Source organism: Aulonocara sp. 'chitande type north' Nkhata Bay, linkage group LG23, assembly GCF_057382095.1.
Source record: "Aulonocara sp. 'chitande type north' Nkhata Bay isolate Kocher_YH1m ecotype deep benthic linkage group LG23, A_spYH_male_GT1.1, whole genome shotgun sequence".
Lineage (NCBI taxonomy): Eukaryota > Metazoa > Chordata > Actinopteri > Cichliformes > Cichlidae > Aulonocara > Aulonocara sp. 'chitande type north' Nkhata Bay.
In genome coordinates, this window is record NC_141365.1 from 8,420,633 (window position 1) to 8,437,299 (window position 16,667).

Consider the following 16,667-nt stretch of genomic DNA (forward strand, 5'->3'; position numbering starts at 1 on the left):
ACCGCAGTGATCTTATAAAAACTGCATACAGACCACAAGCACATTGTAGCGTGGCTTAGTCTGACTCCTGCTGTGGCATATGTGCAACATTTGCATTTCTAACAGCTCATAACCTTTCTGGCCTGATATCAAGCCACGTTTTAATGAATTAGGCTTCATATAGTACAACATGCCCTTTTGCGTCTTGCAAATAGTTTGTGTTTGAGCAGTGGAAAAAGGGAAAAGAACAGACGGAAGTTCCTTAGTAGAAGCAGGCTTTGTCTGTCGTGTTTGGTTTGTTGTGAAGTACCTTGCAGACTGACGTGAAGTGGGAACGAAGGGAAAGTGAACTAGAGGCATTTGGAAAGGAGCCACTGCCCTGATTGAAGAGGCGTGCTGAGAGGGTGATGAATGCCGTAGTGTACCATATGTAGAGTGACCCAGCAGGATCTTGGCAGGTGGTAGAGTGGACTGGTAAGGCTTTTTATGCTCTCACTGTGCTTTTGTTTCAGGAAACTTGCTGAAAAAAAAAAGTACATGTCCATGCTTGAACAGAACTGAGAGTTTCCAGTGGTGTCAACCTTCTTTCCCTCCTCACAGACACATGATGGAGGAAAAAAACCAAGCGTGTGTGTTCAGGCACTCCTGCCAGTTCGCTCTGTTCACTGGCCAAATAGGAAACTGTTAAATTACTTTTTTTTTTTTTTCTTAAGTTGTGTAATCTTGCCTTTTTTTTTTTTTTTTTTTTTTTTTTTTTCTTCCCCCAAACCTACGCTCCTCAAAAAAATTAAAGGAAAAGTTTTTAATCGATGTATAGCATGAACTCGATTAAACATCTGGGATATCGATCTGGTCAGTTAAGTAGCAGAGGGGGTTGTTAATCTGTTTCAACTGTTTTTTTAGTGTTAATGAAATTAACAGCAGGTCCACTAGACACAACACCCAAAAAAGGAATGCCTTTACGGGTGGCGGCCACTATCATTTTTTCCTTTCTCATCTGTTCTGAGTGTTGACTAGTTTTGCATTTGGCTAAAGTCAGTGTCGCGAGGCGCTCAGGTACTCCAGCTCCCCAGGACGGCACATCAATATTCAGTTTATCGCCAGAAGGTTTGCCGTGTCTCCAGGAGAGCTGGACAGGGCTGTAGAAGGTCAAAACCAGAGATGGGCAGTAACGCGTTACTTGTAACGCGTTACTGTAATCTGATTACTTTTTTCAAGTAACGAGTAAAGTAAGGGATTACTATTGCAAAATCGGTAATTAGATTACCGTTACTTTCCCGTAGGAACGCTGCGTTACTGCGTTACTAAAACCGTGATTTTTTTTTTGCGAGAATGTCTCATGACAGTGACGTAAGCAAGTGCGACGTTGGTGACAGCAGCTGTGTGCAGATCAACAATGGATAATATATCGAGTGCGGGAGAGAGTATGAGCGTGCAGCGTTTAAAGCGTGGAAGTACTGACCTTACTTTGAGTTTGATTCCATAAAAAGTGACAAAAACATTAGCGTCCATCGTGCGTGGGAAGAAAACTTCTTTTTACAGCGAAAAAAACCCCTAAACTTCCGAGCAAGCACCGAGTAGCTACGACGTGATGGGAAACTCACAGAGACACTCGCGCGGATTCTTCAACTGACCGCAGCACACCTGCACCAGGGTAACCCTCCGCCTACCCTGCTCCTGCTTTACAGGTGAAAATAGAGCAAAAGGACCGCTGAGTCTTTGACTTTATTTATTTTCTGCTGTGTTTTACTTGCATCTGTTTGAAAGAGTGAGTGAAAACACAAAAAATATTTTATTTTATGTGCTGGAATGTGCAGAAAATAGGTTTAAATGTTAAACTAATTTATTCAAGTCAGAGAATGTTGCATATAATTAAATGTTTTGCTTGATGCATAAAGTTAAAAGATTAAAACTGATAAAACAAGTTAAAAAAAGAGACTTTTCCATTTGATTACATTTTGTATGATGGATTATGTAGAAAAAGTAGAATTGGGCTGAAAGATCTATCACTTTATCACCTCTTCAGGTTGTAAATCGTGTTTTTAAAAAGTAACTAAGTAACTAAGTAATTAATTACTTTTGAAAATAAGTAATCAGTAAAGTAACGGGATTACTTTTTTGGGGGAGTAATCAGTAATTAGTTACTGATTACTTTTTTCAAGTAACTTGACCAACACTGGTCAAAACCCATCAGTGGGACGGTTTCTGCCCCTTTGTTCAATGGGGAACAGGATGAGCTCTATAAAATGACCTCTAGCAGGGCACTAGCATGTTGTACGTGCCCGTCTGCACTAATTGCTGGATCTCATCTGCCCTTTAAACTTAAATTTCCTTTTTATGGAACAGGACAGAGTTGCAAAGAGCCAAATTTGGCGAGACATGACTCAATACTCTGTGCCAGTGCATGACGGCTTAATGACCTATGCCACAATTCCAGTACTTGGGAGTAAAGGTTCTACCTGAAATGTCTCAGGATGTAGAAAACGGCTGTTTACATTCTGGTTCGTAACCACAGACCCAGCTCTCTTATCTCATCATCTGTCATCACAAGTGATTCTCAGTGGGTCAGGTTGACCCAGCCTTCCCTTTAACTCGATGTTTTCTCCTTGGGCAAGTTCAATGGAAATGTGCACTTGGTGGTGATTGTGTTCCAGGGAGAGAACTAAACCTAGCGGAAGCATCTGAAGTCGTATCGATGTGCAGAAGGAAATTACTTTAAATGGTGCATTTAAAGCAAAATGCTTTGATTTAATTTTTTTTTAAAATTTAATTTCCTATAGATGTCTTTATGGCAGTTTTTACATTAGATAATCCAAGCTTGTCCAATAGCAGTTTCATGGTTGAGCTGCTCTGTTCTTCCAGTCCTGCACTTAATTAACTAATAACTTCCCTAACTACATTAAATTGGCTGAAATGACCATAAAGTAGCTGTGACTTGACCTTTTGGTGTTTGTGTTCTAGCTTTTTTGCTTTCCTCTCTCCATAAACACATCATAACTGTCTTAACATAATAATGTGAGAGCTGGTGTGAGACAGTAGGCCACAGAGAGAAACTTGCATGCATACATGACACACAAGCAGATATTCTGGCATGACCTAGCAATATTTGCCCCAGACAATATTATAGTAGAACAGAGCTTCTCAGTAATTTGTGTATCTTGGTCATGACGTAAAGAGAGAGCATGAGAGGTCTAGCCAAGTTATCTGGATGAAGAAGAAAAGATAAGTCTGTCACAATAGCTATAAAAGATTACACGGGACCCGTGGATATATACAGCAAAAATGGTGTGGAGAGATGCTATAATGTCTGGCCAGCCACTTTGAACAGGAAACATAGTTTATTCTATTTATCTTTTGATTGGAAAAGCAGCGTGAGCGTCAGGTTTAAGAGATCAGAGTATAACATGTCTGTCCTTCACAGCAAACACAGAATGTAAACACATCTGCTTCTTATGATGCGTAAGTGACAGCTCATAAACCTCTGCCAGACCTGAGGGTTGTTGTAATTTACTTCCACTACGTAATGGACCCTCATCAATGCAGTACACAGAGAAATTAACAGAGCTTGAGAGCATTGTCAGTGTCTTTGTGCTCAGTTTGGAGCACAGGTATAAATAATGGAAACACCAGAAGATATTTATTTTTTTTCAATGGTAAAATAATCTATACTGCAGACCAGACTGAGCTACAACCCCCAAATGAATTTCTGTTATGTTCCTTGGCTGTTGGTTTGCCATTAAAGTGACAAGATGGATCACAGAGAGAGCGGGAGGAATGGATGTGGGGGTCTTGTTGCAAATCTTTTTCTCTCATTTGAACTTACAAAGTATTGATTACTAATGGATTTTAGCATTGGCTGGTGTTTATTGTTTGAACTGGAATGTATAGCTGCTTGCTATAGTATGGTTGATCAGCTGACAAAAGGGGGAAAAGTAAAATTTAAAAAAAAAAGGTAAATTATAGATGAATTTAGGTGAAATAAAGTGACAGTGGCTGACTTTTTCACCCTTCGTTTTCTCAGTTTTTCAGTCCCAGCAGGGTATTTCTAATTTCATAATCAGATCTCCAGCTGGATATTATGAAATAAAAGCTGCGGGGGAAAAGTAGTTGAGTGATGCAGAGCGGATTGAGAGGCAGAGGGTTGCCTTTTTGTTTTTAACACACAGTCATGACAACAGCCAAGTACGTAATTTTGTGGCTTTGGCTGGCAGGTTTTGCTCCAATTCTCAGGGAACTATCAGATTGCATTTTACGTACCGCTGAAAAGTATGTCAGATCCTCACGTCTGAGAACCCAGAGCAGAAATCCTCAGAACAGGCTGACTTGTAGTTGGATGCAAGTTATGTTTGTCTTTCTCAGGCCTATCTTGGCTTAGTCTCTTCCAGCCCTGGATGCCAGATAAAGTAACATTTTCTAAAACGTTTCCCCCCCTTTTGCTGTCCATACAATTACAACTATAAGGCAAGGCAAGGCAAGTTTATTTGTATAGCACAATTCAACAGCAAGGTGATTCAAAGTGCTTTACAGAGACATTAGAAACAAAAACAAATAAAAAGCATGATTTAAAATTGAATAAAACAAGCAAATAAACTAACTAATTAACAAACAAACAAACAAACAAAACAGTATATAAAATCAAAACAGATAAAATCAGAACAGTAGATAAAATCAGTAGTTAATGTAAGTTTTGAAATTTAAGCTTAAAAGTGTGGATTTGGTGTTTTATTCAAATGCAGCTGAGAACAGGTGAGTCTTCAACCTGGATTTAAATAAACTGAGTGTTTCAGCTGATCTGAGGCTTTCTGGGAGTTTGTTCCAGATATAAGGAGCATAAAAGCTGAATGCAGCTTCTCCGTGTCTGGTTCTAACTCTGGGAACTGATAAAAGACCGGATCCAGATGACCTAAGGGATCTGGAAGGTTCATACTGGGTCAGGAGGTCACTGATGTATTTTGGTCCTAAACCATTCAGAGCTTTATAGACCAGCATCAGAACTTTAAAGTCTATCCTCTGACGGACAGGCAGCCAGTGTAAGGACCTCAGAGCTGGACTGATGTGGTCCACTTTTTTGGTCTTAGTGAGGACTCGAGCAGCAGAGTTCTGAATGAGCTGTAGTTGTCTGACTGATTTTTTAGGTAGACCTGTAAAGATGCTGTTACAGTAATCAAGCCTACTAAAGATGAATGCATGGACTAGTTTTTCCAGGTCCTGTTGAGACATCAGATCTTTTATCCTTGAAATATTCTTGAGGTGATAGTAAGCTGACTTTGTTATTGTCTTAATGTGTTTTTCTAAGTTTAGGTCTGCATCCATCACTACACCCAAATTTCTCGCCTGGTTTGTGGTTTTTAGATGTATAGATTGAAGTTCTCTGGTGACCTGTAATCGTTTTTCTTTGGCGCCAAAGACTATTACCTCAGTTTTGTTTTTGTTTAGCTGGAGAAAATTGTGGCACAACCAGTCATTGATTTCCTCAATGCATTTACCAAGAGCCTGTACAGGGCCTCGGTCTCCTGGTGACATTGTGATATATATTTGTGTGTCATCTGCTATAAGAGAAGCATCACGTAAAAGTTTCTGTAGGTCCCTGTAGATCTGCACAGTAATGTAATGTAGAGATTAAACTTTTATTGCTGCACAACAAACGCCGGGGGAAATCTTTTTTACACTGCAGCCTGTCAGCATGATGATCTGGACATGTTGATCACAATGAAAGCTGGAGAAAATAATGCTTTGGTAGTAGAGACAGAAGAACCACATGGACAAATTTTCCATGGTCAGAGATGATTTAGTCCAGTTTTACTGCAATATGGTCTTAATTATATTTGATTTTTGTGTAAGCATATATCATCTTTGACAAATACAGTTTGATGTCTTCTTTATAGCAACACGGCTTCTTCTGGTTTGAGTATAATAAAGCATAAAATGCGTGTACTGAATTACATAAATAAATGTACTTTTAGAAAAGTAATTCTTTCCACGGTGTGTGCATAGCCAGGTAATGGGGGCTGCTGCTGCTGGCTTGAGTTCCTGCCAAGTCTATAGTTCATGACTGTCTGAGATGAATGTATTTTTTTATTTTTTTGTCTTAAGACAACAGAAACAAAATAGCAAATCAATAGATTCTAAACTCTCGATCGGCGCACAGACAACCAGAGTCCAGTATCGGCCCTCCTGTCACTTAAACTCTTATCTCTACAGTCTCCTCTCTGCTTTTATCAAGCTTCATTTCAGTTTCACTGCCTCCCCTTTCTCATGTTACTTCTCTTTCCGTTCTGTTTCTCATCTTCATCAGCTCTTCCTTTCTTGGCCTGTGGGCTTTAACTGTTTCCTTGCATCTCGACACAGGTTTCCAGTAGATAAAAGAATTTTAAAAAAGGAAGTGCTGTGATAGCTCACGCGAGCTCATCGCGAATGGTGGCCAAGCAGCAGCTTATCGTTTTATTTAGCTTTTGCTAAACAAACCAAGTCAAACTTTGGTGATTATGAAGATGTATATGGTCCGTTTTTTAAGAAGTTTTAAGATTGTTGTGGCTGATGATGGTGTCTCATTTATTTTAATGTCTTTGGTTGATGATACCCTTTAAACCACCTCGGCTATTGTTTGTCACTTGTAGGTCGTATAATCAATCGTTCAGCCAGAGGTGACTTCAGATTTCTTTAACAGCTCTTAGTTTAAGTGTACAGACCCAACAATGTAAATGTATCTGGCTCCTATCAGCCCCACGGGACTGCTCTTTAATGAAAATGCTGCTCAGCCAGACCAGCGTGTGGAAACGACAGGCTGTCTGTGGTTTGGCGTAGCAGACGTTTTTTTTTCTTTCTTTCTTTTACTGCACTCTTTTACTGCAGAATTTTAAACCCTCTCCTTACCAGAGCTGCTTTGTGAAAGCCCTTCTCCAAACACTCAACTGTTGTCAGAGTTTGTGGTGCCTTAGTGTGAAATGAGGCTATAAAGGACCTAGGAAAAATAAAGGGAATAAAATCCTAATGGCCTAATGGTCTCACATGAGGAAACTGGACTTAAATGATTTCAAACACGGATGGGTGGTTAAATTAGAAGACTGGCCCAGGTGGTTTAGTGATGAAGGTTTTGTACAAGTTGTTTAAATTTTGTCGCCTTCCCGAGTGACGACAAAACACCAACGTCTGTCTGTATGCCCCCTTTTCAGGTGTTCAGCCTACCTGGGTGGGCAAGTGGTGGTTTGAGCACACTAGCGCTACCACTTCCTAACTGTGTGTTTGTTTTAGGAGTCATCACCAAAGTTATGTGGAAGTGAAGGAGAGAAAAATGATTGGCATTATGTCAGGACACAAGGAAGCAATTATTTGAAAAGGACTGATGTAAAATAAACAATTAGGGCACTATTTTAGCTGTATCCTGTGACGGGGACGGCACAGTTAAACACACCGGAGTCCCCGCGTGGTCTAATAAAACCTTGTGGGAAGATGCTGTGTTAGGGTTTCTGCAGTGTTTTATTTTACAGCCTCACTGCTGTGCCTGCATCTTTGCTCCATTGCACTCCTTTTTCCTTTACTTGTATCCTCATCCTGACTCAGGCAAAATGGATCCCAAGCATCACCTCGCCCACGCACGAGTGTCTGCTTTTAACATCTGTATTTGATATGTTGTATCTTTGCTCCCACCGGCGGATTCAGCTTGGAGACTCACCGTTGAACGAGCACAGCTTCTCTTTAGAAGTAGACACGGTGATACGGTCCAGTTCAGGGAGCTGCGAGCAGTTGGGTGGAGATTGCTACTTCCAGACAGTCTGACTGCCTCACAGGGGGTATTGTGTGGGGGAGCAGCAGTCTCTTTCAGCTGCTTATATTGTAGCCTAACTCAGCCATGCTGGCAGGGATTAGCAGGAGAGCTTGCACAACATTTTTCCTACTGTTATGTCAGTGTCCCTGGATTGTGGACAGCCTGCAGGGGCCATACGAGGTCCCGGGTTCCTGTTGCAGTGCAGTGTGTGGTCTCCAGCTTTACCTAATCGCTGAGGACATCAGCAGAAAGCCACACTCACTCTGGCCTGGTATTCAGAAAGAAATTGGTCTTTTAGGAGGGGATTTTCTTTGTTTACCTTCCAAAAATCACTTTTTTTTCCTTTCGATAACATGTACCCTAATTATTTTCCAAAGCAGCTGAAGCTGCTGCTCCTCTTTGTGCTGAAGTGATTAATTGAGAATGTTTTGACAGAAAATCAGTGAGCAGGCATTTCAGTTGCCCACATTAAAATGATCCACGATGACAAAAGCCATTCCAGTGCTAATTACATCCTCTTACATGTGTGTCAGTACTTTTACATTTTAGTGTCTTTATGTTTTTAAGCTCAGCAAAATACATTGCTTGTGCTTATTTAAATCCTCAGTGTGCAACAATTGCACCTTTGCACCAAAATGTCTTAATTTAAATTGTTACCATTGTTCTGTGCTTTGGTTTTGCCACGGCACAACTGCCATCAGTTGGTTGAAGTGAGCATCAGATTTATTTTTAATGACACAAAAAGAGGAAAAATGACTAGTGTCAAGTGTTCTCTGACTGTGAGGTGCCCACACTTGAAAAAGACCAGACTTTGAATTTCACTCAACTTTATTTTGACCAGGTAGATAGGTAAGTAGCAGCAGGTAAAAAAACCTTTCAACACAAAAATAAAGAACATTCCATTAACCATTCAGATAAATTACATGCATTACACAGAAGACAGATGAAATAACAAAATACACTTCAGTAAAGCCATTTACCATGTGGTTAACTGTGTTAATTTAACTGTGGTTCTTAAATATACAAAATGTGTCTTCTTTGCATTAACACTTTTTTTATAAACAATTGTATTTTAAAGTATACATTTTAGAGTTCAAACATTTTAATAGACTTTAACTAAGGATTTTCTTTACAAAGAATTATTTTCTTTAAATCAAAACCAAACATTTATTCACTAGTTTTACAATCCACCCAAGGATTTGGGGTAACTATTTTTAATATTAATTAACATAAATATGTGGGAACACTAACTGCACAAACAATTTATTCAAACTTAAACATTCATTTTTGTCAATATAATTAAACTTAAATGCAGCAACTATTTCCCTAAGCGTAAAACATTTGCACAACTGAGCTTCCATAGTCCCAGATACATCTGCAAAAGCAAAATGTGAACTCAAGAGCTTACCGATAGCCTGTCTTGTTCAAAGTCTTCCTCACAGTGGAAAAGTGCTTTGTTTGCCGTCCTCTCAGTATGTTGCACCCGGGTCAAATGACTGCTGCATGCATTTAAAGGTTTACTCGGCACGCCCACCCTTGATTGCTCTAATGTGGCTCACCTGGCAGGGCGGCGCACACCAGGCCGTGCTTAGTTGTTGATTGCACCCAAGGTCTAATCAGCGGCCATGGGTAAGCAGCAGCACCAAACAGGTAGAGGGCAGGAGGAGGAAAAGAGGAATAACAGCCACACCTACTAGGTCAGCGCGACACCTCCCACTCGATCTTTGCTCAGCACTGTCTGGAAAGATCGCACTCAGGTGGGCTGGTCCCTTACTTGATCTTCCACCGGTAAAAGGACCACAAGACGCCGGATGTCCCGATGTAAGGTGGTGCCCAGCTCAGGACTTGTGGTAGCGGGTTTTGGACTCTTGATCGCAATGCTGGAACTTGGAGAGACCCTCACATGCACATCTCGAACGATCCCTTTGGAATCAGGATTCACGCTAATGACTTTTGCGAGTCTGAACTGCCCTCTAAGGGCATTTTGGTCGCAGAGCCAAACTATGTCTCCAACAGCAATGTTTCTCTCTGCAGTATGCCATTTACTGCGGATGAACAGGTTTGGTCCAGCGAGTTGGCTCCAGGACCTCCAGAAGTTGTTGACTATGGTTTGTATTTCCTTCAGCCTTTTGAAAGGATAATTTGTGAAGTCAACAGTTTTGAAGTCCCCACTTTGTGTGGCTCGACCAAGCAACAGATTATTCGGCGTGATGTAGTCAATGCGATCTTCTCGGCTCTGAAATCTGGCATCAATGGGTCTCTCATTTGCAAGGTTGGCGGCTAGCTGGAGTGCTGTCAGAAACTCACTAAAGGTAAGAGCCTCTGTATTGCCGAGAGTATGGAGGGCTCTCTTGGTAACTCTGACAGCAGCTTCGGCGGCCCCATTTCGGTGAGGTGAGTCAGCGGGAAGAATCTTCCATGCCCAGATGGTCTCATTTTTGGCAGAGTATTCTTCAAGCGACTCCTTGTTTTGTCGTCTCAGGTAAGCATACATTTCTTCCAAGACAGGTTTGGCGCCGACAAAGTTTGTACCAGGATCTGACCAGATTTTTCGGGGATGGCCTCGGACAGAAGTGAACCTCTGGTAGGCAAGCAGGAAGCTCTCTGTTGATAGTGTGCTCGCTAGTTCGACATGAATGGCTCGGCTTGCCATACAGCAAAACACAACTCCCCAAACTTTCATGGTCACTCTTCTCTTGACATCATCCCTCACATGATAGGGTCCAAACAGGTCAACAGATGTAAATTCGAATGGTGCAGCAGGATTTGACCTCTCTTCAGGTAAGTCCCCCATTACTTGCTTGCAGGTTCTTGCCTTTGCCTTCTTGCAGATGATGCACTGGTCAACGACCTTTTGGGCAATAATTCTTCCTCTGACAACCCAAGCCTTCATTCTCATCCGCAGTAAGGTTTCTGCCACTCCGCCATGTCCCTCGCTGTGTGCTTCTCTGGCAAGGAGGGTGGATAGCCAGGCTTGGAATGGTAGAAGGGGGACGGCTTTGCGGTCTTTTTTGAAGGTTTGGATTCTGCCACCACAAACTAGAAGTCCACTTGTTTGGTCTCTGTAAACGACTAGTCTGTCTGTTGTGGTGCTTGGGAAGTTGACGCCCTCTTGTGCTGCTAGGCAAAGGTCTCGAAAAGCATCTTGTCTCTCGCAGACTGTGAGGACACCCGAAGATGGTACTACCTCCCACTTTTCTTGGTCTCTGGTCTTTGATCTCATGAACTTTTTGGCAACCCTCCAGACCCACGCCACGGTCCCAATCAGCCTTCTCAGGTTGCTGAATCGCCTTTCGTCGATTAGCTGTTGGGTTGCTACTCCTCGTGGTCTTCTCGACTCTACGTGTACTGAGTCCTGAGCCGCCTTGATGTGCATTCTGGTAAGGACCGCAACAAAAGTCTTTTTCTGTAGCTTTGGCCACTTTATCATCGAGGCTATCGAGAAGTTGGAATTTCTTTACTTCCACGGACCCGGTTGGTTCACCTTGCTTTTGCAGAGCCTCCCATTCCTTCCGCCATCTGTAGAACTCACGCTGGCTGCCGGTGAACTTTGGTAAAGCTGTGGCTTTCAATTTTATGGCTGCGACCGAGGCTGCGTTGCGGACTGTGACAACTGCTTGGTCGGCATCTCTTTTAATTCTCTCTGCTTTGATAACGGCGGCCTTCCCTGACACCAGCTTTGGAAGGCAGGTTTCGAGCTCCATCAGTCGACGATCACAATCTCGCCTCTCAGCAGGTGGAGCCCAGCGGTTCCATGTCTGGTGTGCCTGCTTAGCTTTCTTCACCAGTTCTTCTAGATGGTGGAGCATAAAATCATATGCCTCCAGGGGTGTATCAGGCTGAGTGGATGTGACGTTCTCACACGCCATTTCTGCTGATTTCAGAGCAAGGGTCAGTTCTTTTTCACCATATGATGTCCACAGTGTCTCTCTGATCAGGTGCTTCACCTCCTTCAACTTCTGCTCACATTCTTTCTCCGTTTTTTCGACGTCTGCTCTCTGTTGGCCCATCAGCTCCGGTGTGCCCTCTGCTTCACACTGCGTGATGTAGGCGGCCTCAAGCTCCTCGTTCGCGTCAATCACTTTGGAGCCCTCTACTGTGAGTCTCTTGAAGGAATCCTGCAGCTCCTCTACAGACATATCCATGTGGGTCCTTATTATATGGTTGGTGAGTCTGGAAAACAGTCTCTTTGCAGTGGTTCGCTCTATTTTCAGCTCTTCGAGTGACTTTGACTCAGCCATGCTGTTTTCTCGGTTGTTGATTGGACTGGCAAACGGCGTGCGATTTCCTCCAGGCCCCCAGGTGGAGTCTTCTCCGTCTTTGTGGTGAGCTTTTGTGGAGTCTTCACTGGTCAAGGCCGGTTTCTCTACTGGCCAGGCCGGTTTTTTTACTGTCAAGTGTTCTCTGACTGTGAGGTGCCCACACTTGAAAAAGACCAGACTTTGAATTTCACTCAACTTTATTTTGACCAGGTAGATAGGTAAGTAGCAGCAGGTAAAAAAACCTTTCAACACAAAAATAAAGAACATTCCATTAACCATTCAGATAAATTACATGCATTACACAGAAGACAGATGAAATAACAAAATACACTTCAGTAAAGCCATTTACCATGTGGTTAACTGTGTTAATTTAACTGTGGTTCTTAAATATACAAAATGTGTCTTCTTTGCATTAACACTTTTTTTATAAACAATTGTATTTTAAAGTATACATTTTAGAGTTCAAACATTTTAATAGACTTTAACTAAGGATTTTCTTTACAAAGAATTATTTTCTTTAAATCAAAACCAAACATTTATTCACTAGTTTTACAATCCACCCAAGGATTTGGGGTAACTATTTTTAATATTAATTAACATAAATATGTGGGAACACTAACTGCACAAACAATTTATTCAAACTTAAACATTCATTTTTGTCAATATAATTAAACTTAAATGCAGCAACTATTTCCCTAAGCGTAAAACATTTGCACAACTGAGCTTCCATAGTCCCAGATACATCTGCAAAAGCAAAATGTGAACTCAAGAGCTTACCGATAGCCTGTCTTGTTCAAAGTCTTCCTCACAGTGGAAAAGTGCTTTGTTTGCCGTCCTCTCAGTATGTTGCACCCGGGTCAAATGACTGCTGCATGCATTTAAAGGTTTACTCGGCACGCCCACCCTTGATTGCTCTAATGTGGCTCACCTGGCAGGGCGGCGCACACCAGGCCGTGCTTAGTTGTTGATTGCACCCAAGGTCTAATCAGCGGCCATGGGTAAGCAGCAGCACCAAACAGGTAGAGGGCAGGAGGAGGAAAAGAGGAATAACAGCCACACCTACTAGGTCAGCGCGACAACTAGAAAAACAATGATTAGAAGCTAACACTTAAGTTTTTTCTGTTTTGCTACTTTGTTTTTTTTGTCTGGTCCTGACTGTCTTTGCACCCCTTTACGAAGAATCCTTTTAAGTCTTTGATAATATTCATCTGGATTGAGAGGCACACATTTTGCATCAGTTTAAAGAAAAGTTGACGTTATTCATTTTACACTCATTTGTTGTCAAAGGCAATTGTTTACAACATGCTGTCCTCGTTCTTCACTGAATCCTTGAATGCTTGTTGCTAATACCTTCCTTGAGGTGTTGTCTGTTATCGAAAGCGGTGAGTTTAGAACATGGATAAGCTTACCAGCAGGTAATTTGTATCCATCAATTTATTGTTCAGGAGACTAATTATTTTTGAAGATCCTCGTCTAGATGAAAACGTGTATCAGTGGAAAGCGCAGACTTTACTGATGAAGAACATGTTGTTTTGGGCAGCAGTTCATTAATCTGTCCGAACCTTTGCCTCGATCTTGTCTTCAGCGGTTTTCCCGTTCTCATCTGTGTTTTTCTCCTCTTACGTTGTGCTCCCTACCTCTGGTACTCTCCCCACAGTGTGACCCTGACTAGACTGTTAAATACATCAAATAAAATGCTGGCGTATGCAAAAAAAGATCTGTGACTCGCTACATAATCTTTATTTCCCCGATTCTGTGATTTCAGGAGCTGTCAAGTTGTGGCTGGAACAAGAAGGAGAAGCACAGCTCTGCTCCAAATGTTGTGGCCTTTACCTGCAGGTTCAACCAGGTGAGACGGGGATCACCATTTACACTTATTGCCCTTTTATTTCAAATCATTCTAAAGCCTCAACAGAGAAAGAAGGAAAAAAGGATGAGAAACAGTCCTGCTCTAAGTTTATAGATTTATGTGTCTTGGCTATCCAGGAATGGAGGGAATAAAGTTCTTCTTTCCACCGCATCCCCTGCTTTCATTCTTCCATGTACCAAATCATCAACTTTGCTTTCCCAGAGGTGGTTGTTTTAAACTGTTTGTCATGGCAGCTCTTTATAGTCCCTTATGTCACCTCCCTGCTATTGACAGAGTTATATATATCATAAATGGTCCCCAGGTGATGCTGCTTTGAGGAAAAGTAGCTTTTGTTTTTTTTTCCCCCTTCATTTTTTTCTTGTCCTTGGTTTTTCCTTCTTTCTGGCATTCATGGGGTTTTGCATGTGTGCTTGTAGGAGTGCGTCTGGCTTGATCCCTCAGTGCCCCGTGACATCATCAAACAGGAAGTTGTTGGTAATGCTTCAAGGGGTAGCGGTGCCCTTTAATCCACTTCCAGTGTTTCTGCCAAATTCCTCTGGGACCCTCTTTACTGCCCTCCAGTACTAATATGAGATTATCTAACTGGAATGCGTTGCTGTGGAAACTTCTCCATGTATAGCACACCCCAAACAGGGATTCAAGATGTTAGCTGAACACACACAGCTGCCGGCAGCCAAGGAAAATGAGCTTTTTGGATAATGGAACCTGGACTGGGAGGACAGAGAGTCCCAGAAAGCCCCGTAATTGAGTTAAAGCCATATTCTCTGTCCTCCGGTCTTTGTTTTGTTGGCACACTGCTTTCGGAGCCAGTGAAGCAGAAAAGAATTGGCTAGCTCATTTGATACAATATGATGAGTGCACTTTAATCGTTCTTTAGTTTTCTGTAGAGACAAATTGGGACCTTTTTATTGAATAAACAAGGAATCAGATGGTTAATAAAGATGTAATGGTCATGAACCTAAACAAATTAGAATTGTTGTGATTTTTTTTTTTTTTTTTTTTTTTTTTTCCCCTCCCGTACTCATCTTTACTATGGAACATACGTTAGCAGCACATCTGGATCATACCATCATCAGCTGCGGTTCCCATCGTTAGCCAAATCTTGGTCTCGATCCTTTATTTTTCTCTCCTCAGGTCATTAGTTGGTCACTCCACATATCAGCTCATGTTTGGATCTGTCTGCTTCCTCTTATTTATGATTATTGAGATCTTGGGGCCTTGTAGCTCCATCTGGAGGCATTGATACGGTCATAAACACAGTCCCGAAAACATCATCGTTGTTTCAAGGCATACCCTTACAGACACGGCCCTGTCTGGGAAGCCCTCTCTCAGGCACACTTGAGCACTTTGTGAATGCAACTATCTAGAGCGCTGTTGTCATGAGTGATCTCATCATTGCACAGTTTTTGAGGCCAAAGCAGACACAGGCACATGCTCTGTAACGAACCCCAAAGGGATCGTGATTTTTGGAGCCATGCTCCGTCCAGATTGACCTCAGATATCAAGTTAGACCGCTGAGGAACCTAAATGTGAAGCTACAGCATGCTTTGCTCCCAGATTGGAATCAAATTTAGTCATTTACTGGAAAGTCTTTTCTACTGCATAGATGAGGCGAAAGTTAAATGTAACAGGATTTCAGTTTTTCATTTTGAAAGTGGGAGCTGCTTCTTTATGGGAGGTCATTTCCTCAAAGCAGCAGATGAATATTAAAGTGGACGCCAGTGGAGTCGGGGTCCACCATCTGTGCTGTGTGTCTTCTGTCCATTTTCATCATCCTTTCCCATAAAGCTTAATGTGAAACGGTGAAAATTAAAAGCACACGGCTCTGTTTCCTGTCAATGCTACCTCATAGTAATATGTGTTTATAAGACAGGACATGGTGAGGGAGAATGAATTTATCTGTTCACTCCTGAGCTCCTCACCTCACCTCTGAAACAAGTCTCAGTGCTGTTTCCAGGAAAAAGTCTGCAGAGACAGCTATAGGTTAGGATTTATGCACAGCCTGACTGTTTAAAAGCACAGTGAAGCTGCCGCACACACACACACTGAATTTGTAGATGGAGACACACAAAAAGGAACGTTGACCACATAGGCAAAGCCAGTTAATGTGCAAGTGGAAAAGTCAGAAAGTAATTCAGAAACTGAAAGAGATAAAGAGTTTTGTGTTCGACGAAACAGTAGGGATGGTCAGTCTTCGTCTCTTATCAGAACACAATGTGCAGACAGCTGTTGGCTTTGAAGCCCTTAGAGCCCTGTGGCGTTGAAGCTAACTTCCCCTCCCATTACCCCTCTTCTTCTTTTACTCTTCTCCCTTTTCCTCTTTCCATTCTCTTCTTCTCCCAGGAGCTTAAACACTGATTGATTCACTGACTTGTCTGTCTGCGTGCATGTGTAATCAGAGCTCTGGTTTGCCAGCGCTCTCCCTAAAGAGACAGGTTTCCGACATCATTCTCGGTCTAGCCAACTACTCTAAAGACACGTATTCCCTGTTTCCTCCTGCTTTCTTAGCTGAAGTATCAGGAGTTGTCGTGCGTATCCCTTGTGCATCAGCTGGATTTTTCTCTGAAGGTCTTTCTTTTACTCTAGAGCTAATTTCCAATTGACTAATGTAGCGTTTCTGCAGTTTGCCATGCGCTCTGCTGCTCTGCTTTATAACCGTTTTAATTAAGAGTTGTCACACAGGTCTTCAAGTCTTGGCTCTCGATTCAAAATCAGGAGATTTTGTGAAGCAGAACTACCCTTTGTCCCTACTTGAAAGGGATTTTCTGTAATACTTGGTCATTTGTAGTCC

At 42.0% G+C, this 16,667-nt stretch overlaps 1 protein-coding gene across 3 annotated transcripts in view; it reads left to right on the forward strand.

Moving 5' to 3' along the window:
• The window catches only part of ralgps2 (Ral GEF with PH domain and SH3 binding motif 2), a 78,224-nt gene that overhangs the window by 26,886 nt on the left and 34,671 nt on the right, over nucleotides 1-16,667 (forward strand). For all 3 annotated transcript variants that reach the window (XM_086282541.1, XM_086282542.1, XM_086282543.1), the window contains one exon: nucleotides 13,772-13,855. In XM_086282541.1, coding sequence (XP_086138667.1) covers nucleotides 13,772-13,855 — 84 coding nt within the window. The remainder of the gene's footprint in view (nucleotides 1-13,771; nucleotides 13,856-16,667) is intronic.